Below are 6,533 nucleotides of genomic sequence, written 5' to 3'. Positions count from 1 at the left end.
GCAAATGCCAAAAGTAATTAATTTCCATATTTTGCGGTGGATTAAGAACCGTTTAACAGTGATTCTAAGTAGCGTTTTAATATTTCTATTACATAAATTTTTTTTAAATTTTTAATTATTAAAGTATTAGAAATGCTAAAACCTTTAACGCATTTTAAGAGTACGTTTAACACTGATCCAAGGGCTTATATCGTTTTTAACTTGAAAAATAATCACAAATTTATTTATATTTTTTTTAAATAATACTTGATAGGTGATTCTTTTAAAAACGCTTTAAAAAAAAAAATTGCTTTTACTAAAAATATTTGGAATAACTTATTTTAAAGATGGGAACTATTTTTTTAAAATAGTCTTTTCTTTAATAATAAAATAACCATTTTTTACACAAAAAAAAATAAAAATGATAGAAAACACTGTTTTAAGAAATATCTTCGTTGTTATATTATTTTCACTTTTTTTGGCTATTTAAAAGTTTAATTCTACATATATAAATAATGATTGAAAATAAAATACCATAAAAGTTATTTTTTAAAAATATTTGATAACATAGAAAACCAAATTAAAATAAATTTTTATCCTGAGTTTAAAACTTATTTTTAAAAACGTTCCCAAACAAGTCGTAAAAGTCATTTTTTACAGAGTGATTTAAAAATCATTTTTAGTTTTTAAAAATAATAAAATTATTTTTAAAATTTTATAGACTTGTTTGGCAAATATTTTCTAGAAACCGCTTTTAAAAACAAAATGGAATGAAGAATAATTTTTAGAAAACAAGAAAAATATTCCTTACAATAACTCTATTGAAAGCCATAGATTATGAGATGAAAAGAGGCAGCATAAGTGGACTTCGGTCCACCTACAGAATTGAAGACGCAAAGCATCATTGTCCCCTTTCATTAAAGCAATCAGTTTGCTGAAAGAGCATTGGCCTGTAAGAAATCTACTTTAATGATATTATACAGGTTTGGCGTAAGGTCCTATCGACCATTAAGCACATTCTCTGGCTCCTGAGAATCATCAAACTCATAAGCTTTTCCTTTATTCCTTTCCAGCCGTGTCATTTCTCTATCAACCCACTAAGCTAAGCATTTCTATGAGAGCTTGTTATGTATATATCCTTCCAAAGGCTTTGGCTTGTGGGCATCCTGGAAAACAGAGCATGTGGAAGAAGAAAACAGAGTAAGAAAGCAGTTTTGACTGAAGAAAGATATGTATTGTGGAAGAAGAATGAAAGGTCCAAAGTAGCCCAAAACACAAATCTTGGATTATGAATTTTTTAAGAGAAGGTGGGCTATGAGTTGGGTCTGAGAGGCAAATTTCAGAGGGTGGAATATGAGTTGGAGATGTGTTCTCCACTTTGGAAAGGTCAATGGAAAGGACTTGAAGAACATGCTTGCATGCTCTTTCATTACTCTACAAATTTCCCTTTCTATAATGTGACATTAAACAAGATGTTAAGTAGTCATTATCAAGTCACACAGAAAGAATTCAAGCATATAATAAAGACGAACATTACAGTCATGATAACTCATGCCTCATTGAGAAGCATCAATGTGGTTTCTATTCTCATTTTCCCTCTTTCTCTTCTTGGAGGTGCATCAAAAAAACAAACTATATTTACGTGACAAGTTTAGGACATTAGTAAACATAATTTTGCCTATAATCAACATTAAAGTGAAACTATTGGATGGTGGCTCTTGAGAAAACACTCATCAGAACTGCAAGAGCTTCTCAAACCTTCACTGGTAAAATTTGTGTGTTCCTCAATCTTGCAATGGCTAATAGTTATTTCATCCATACCTGGCAAAGTAGGCAGAAATCCAGAAAATATTCTTGATGTGAAGGATATTGAGGCAAACAAACCCAGTCTAGATCAAAGAGAGAGGCCCCATGACAAGTAGTGGAGTCCCAATGGCTGCAATGAATTTGTCAAAAAGACTGAAAGCAGCTCTCATTACATCAGAAGCTAGCTGTCATTTCGGGTCTTTACTGCCTTAGGGATTCACAGCTGCTTATCATGGAGCCTGGCCCTTGAGCTCACTATTCTACAGAATTAAATCAATGTATATTCTCAAACTTACACTTGTTGCTGCAAATATTTACTGGTTGGAGATTAGAGCATTTCAGCTCTACTGTGGGCAACATTAACATCTACCAGAAATGTGGCACAAACAGGTCGGTGGTCGGAAAACTGGGACTCCCCTCGTATGTAAGAAAGTTGTCGTATCCCATGTCCATGCCATAGTATTCTATCACACCTACAAGTTTGAAGTACATATTTAAATTTAAATGTAGCATGTTTTGGCAAGTCCTATGATGAACGTGAACATACCAAGCTGGAGTTCTCCTTTTGGTTTTAGATTTTGTAGCGTCACCAGCATAAGTGTCTGAGTTGTTCCTGTATTTGTATGTAGGTGCAAAGTAGATCTTCCCCTCTTGCCATCCCTTGAATACTCGTCCTGCTTCTCTTTCAATCTTGAGCTATTAGAGAGAAGAGCTCTATATGAGTGTCCAGGAAAACATCACAAAATATGAGATGCAAAGCATAAAATACCATGCTTGTCCAAGTTTTTGGGCATAAAAAGAGAAAAGGGATCATTTATTTACCTCACACATGAAATTCATGTACTTTTCTTTTCATATTTCGGGTCATTTCCAGGATTCCACTAAAAAACATTAATTCAGTTATCCAATCTCAAATTTCAATGATGAAACCTATTTTGTGAATAATGACTAATGACCCTTTCAGTTAGGCTATGCTAAATTTATGGAAGGGACCTATTTTGCAAGTAATGAGTAATGAACCAATTCCAAGCGATAGAGATCTGCTGTCAAATTGCTCCTGAAGACCAAATGAATGATTTCAACTCCATTGAGTATGAGAGTATCAAAATGCTCCATCTAAAAATTATAAGTTCTATCTATGCAACAGATGACCATCCGCTACCTGGTCTTTGTCAAGAAGTGCATCCCAGGCATTCTCCTCCAGAAGCTTCCGGGTTTCAGAGTAGCTCAAAGCAATCCGGTAATTCAAATCCCAAACCATATGACCCGCCTAATGTCATGGAAAATAAGATATTTAGTGAACATAAAAATAAGAAATATAGATTAGTTATGACTAAGGAGGAATTATAAACTTATTAGGAAGATATTCAAAGATGCTCACTCATGATCTAGAATTTTCTCTGGCACTCCACTGGCAGGTGTTCTGCAGATTTTTGGAAATTGAGTGTTTTTAAGTGTCTCTATGACATCTAAATTTCGTCTCAGCTCATCTCCTTCTTTTCTCCTGACGCCAAGTGACTACAGATAAAGCAAAAGCTTGTCTGGTGCAAAGTCATTCTCACAGAAATACAACCCTGCAGCCAGAGAACTAACATCTTGATTAAAATGGAAAAATAAGCCGTTCCTTATTTCATCATAAATGTTGTACCTACGACAGCGCATATCTATGCCAATTGAACTTCAACCTTACCTTGTTCCCAAGGCAGCCCATTATCCCACGACTAATACAGGAGATCCTCAGGTGGCTTACATGCTGAACAAGCTCCTTTTTCATCCAAATAGTTACAAAAATTCCAACCATCTGTTTGCATGCTATTAGGCTGTACTTCATGTTCTTGGTACTAGAGGCAGTAGAAAAGCTGTTTGGTTCGTCATCCTCTTCTGAAGAAGATTCATCGTCACGTATGGATGATTTTGGACACTGAAAACAGCAATCTTTACCATACTTCCTTTCCAATTCAGTGGTGCAGCTGCAAGTTTTCAGCCTCTTTCCACTCTCTGTCCTGAAGGTTTGACTGAAAGCCTTCAGAGAGTACTTTGGGAAGAACAGGGAGCCACCAGTTGTGGCTGTCGTTTTTAGACCCCTCAGACCAACAGATCTATTGTCATAAGGATGTGTCGGGCTGTTGAACACATAAACTGCGGGTGATTTGTTCAAGGACTGGTTGATTAACTGTAGCCACTTTGCTGCAGGCTCATTATCTTCTACAACCAGCACATTTCCAGCATTTAATGGAACTATTTCCTGAAACCTGATAGTTCAAAAGAAGAAAAAAATTGAGGAAAAATAAAATGAGTATCCAAAATGGAAACATGTATGAGCATAAATAAAAGAGTATTCCAAATGCATGAGCTCCTTGTCCCAAGATCAACACAGCCAGACAAATCATACATGAGGCAGATATTCTTGCTTCTAGAAAATTAGACATAAAACAGGAGTTTCAATCATCAACAGACTTACGTTATAGGAAAAAGGAAAAAAACTGAAAAAGAGGAAAAACAACAACAGATAGAACAAATTCTCACTTCTATTTTTTTTTTTTAATTTTTTGCAATCTTGAAGTTTAAATGCTCAAAGGTGAGAAGTGAGAGAGTGAAAGAGAGAGAGAGAGAGAGAGAGAGAGAGAGAGAGAGAGAGTCAATACCCCAAAACATATATATCAGCTTGATCATGGACATGAAGAAAATCATCCAGATTGAGGCCACTGTGAGGAGATTTTCCTCCTACATTCCACGTTGCTACAAAAACCCTGGACATGAAAAAGTAAATAATTTAATCTAAACGAACAGCAACATAGGAAAGGGATGAACATAAGGAAGAAAGAACCAAGAAACATATTAGCTTCTCAGTACCTGACGGGCTCAACACCTTGACCATTAGACATAGGAGGTCCTTCACCACAGAAAAATAGATTCCCAATGTCTAGATTGGACTTTGCTCCTGTGAATTAGAAACATGAAGAGGAAATTCTTTAAATGGGAAAAAATCAATGTCATAAATTTCTGAAGGATGTTTAAGCAGTTTACCTTTGCAGATGGCATAGAGAAATCTAAGGGTTGGGGATTTATAGGAATCAAACAAAGATGTGGAAAAGAGACAATACATAGGCAAGTTGAAGCATGAATATATTCTCAAAATTTCGACCAAAGTGCAATGATGCCGTTTCTTTTCTCCTTTCACTCCTACACCCTTTTAACGAATCGTGTTTCTACATGATTAGGCTTACCAAGCATATTCTCTTCTGTACTTTGAACAGTTTCTTTGGCATTTGATCTTAAGAAAAGGAATATTCTTCAATTCAAATGAAGAAAAGTACATTCACTTTTTGAAGAAAGAAACTAGAATAATATGTCTGACTGAAAAAGGAACAGATAATGTTTATATACATATCCTTACACAATCAGCCTCCTTTTCACACCTTATTGAGGGAGATTTAAAACTCTGTTTTTATAATGTATTAGGAAACCCAAAAAACAAGGAAAATACACACACACACACACACACACACACAATGATGAGCCACCATTCTCCAGAAGCAGAGATTTCATTATACTCACCTGAGGAATCAAATAACCCTTTAGTCATTTTCCTTCCAGTCCTTTCCATAGTTGAAAAAAGTTTCTGAATGAAGGACTGAAACAAACATATGAAAAGATCAGAAATAAGCAAAAGCATAGGGTAATTAATTGCACCAAAATCAAACAACAATGACAACTCAATGCCCTTGAACTCTTAGAATACCATAAACCAGAAAAGATACTGAAAATTAAAAGGAAATTAGACACACACAAAATTGACTGACATGAAAATCAAATCAACTCCAGGGAAAGATATATATATGTCTAACCTTTTTTCCCTTGTCTCCATTCTTTAGAGCCATTTCTGATCATCAAAGGGGGAGAGCTGAATCTATACCCTTCACAAACATAAACTTAAACCCATTAATAACTAAAGAATTCCCGCATTCCGTAAATGTATAAAAGCAAACAAAATGAGAGAGCAAACTATCCTAAAATTCCCTCTGCTTCCATAGAAATTTGTGATGAGACCCTGTTTGGTTGCATGGAAATAGGATTGGAGGTTCCAATTCAAAATCCCCTTTGGTTGCATTACATACCAAACCCAACACCGTGCAACCAAGCACAGCCTTTTCGTAATCCAGGAAAGCGAATGTGGTGAATCCAAAAGCAAATGAAACCCAACTTCAAGGCCAAAACCCATGTTCTAAAAGTTAAAATCATATGTGAAATATGCCAGAAAAGAAGAAAAGAGAAGAGTTATTCACCAAGGAAAGAACAAAAGAGCCCCACGTTCATGAATGGGATAATGAAGCAACAATCTGAAATATAAAGATGGAATCCCCCACAACGAAAGAAGTTGTTGACAACCAAACTGGGCTTTTCTCGAGAAAGTCAACTGTCCAAAGATTTTGTATTTTGTTTTTATTTTCCCGGGAGCGCATAAAAAATTGAGAAACGTAATGGGAATGAACCTCAACATTCCAAGTTAAAGGCCTCCATGTCTTTCATTTTGACGTGCAACGGATTGCTCTACTCTTCGGTCTTTGGAAATTCAAAGTTTTGGAAAAGGGTTTGGAACTTTGGAAAGGGGAATAACTCTTTCCCACACTTCACTTGTACCTCGTAAATTCACTTAAACATGTCAAATTTCTGCCACTTCATCTATTAACAATCATATTAAAGGTATATATTTTATTTTTACTAGAACCATCCATACATAAAAGAAT

General features: G+C 35.2%; 1 protein-coding gene across 1 annotated transcript; it reads right to left on the bottom strand.

Moving 5' to 3' along the window:
• Positions 1 to 1,473: 1,473 nt before the first annotated feature.
• On the bottom strand, positions 1,474 to 6,296 carry LOC117927917 (type I inositol polyphosphate 5-phosphatase 10-like). Its single transcript, XM_034847646.1, is given in 13 exon segments — positions 1,474 to 1,800; positions 2,082 to 2,258; positions 2,333 to 2,481; positions 2,948 to 3,039; positions 3,042 to 3,055; positions 3,167 to 3,284; positions 3,287 to 3,359; positions 3,476 to 4,037; positions 4,431 to 4,535; positions 4,639 to 4,726; positions 5,344 to 5,419; positions 5,634 to 5,702; positions 6,072 to 6,296. Coding segments are annotated over 11 exon segments (1,455 nt in total). The 5' UTR covers positions 5,667 to 5,702; positions 6,072 to 6,296; the 3' UTR covers positions 1,474 to 1,800; positions 2,082 to 2,113.
• Positions 6,297 to 6,533: the final 237 nt, after the last annotated feature.

Source organism: Vitis riparia, chromosome 13 (genome assembly GCF_004353265.1).
Source record: "Vitis riparia cultivar Riparia Gloire de Montpellier isolate 1030 chromosome 13, EGFV_Vit.rip_1.0, whole genome shotgun sequence".
In the NCBI taxonomy this organism is placed as follows: Eukaryota; Viridiplantae; Streptophyta; class Magnoliopsida; order Vitales; family Vitaceae; genus Vitis; species Vitis riparia.
Note: the sequence above shows the minus strand (reverse complement) of the source record. Positions and strands in the feature narration are given on the sequence as shown.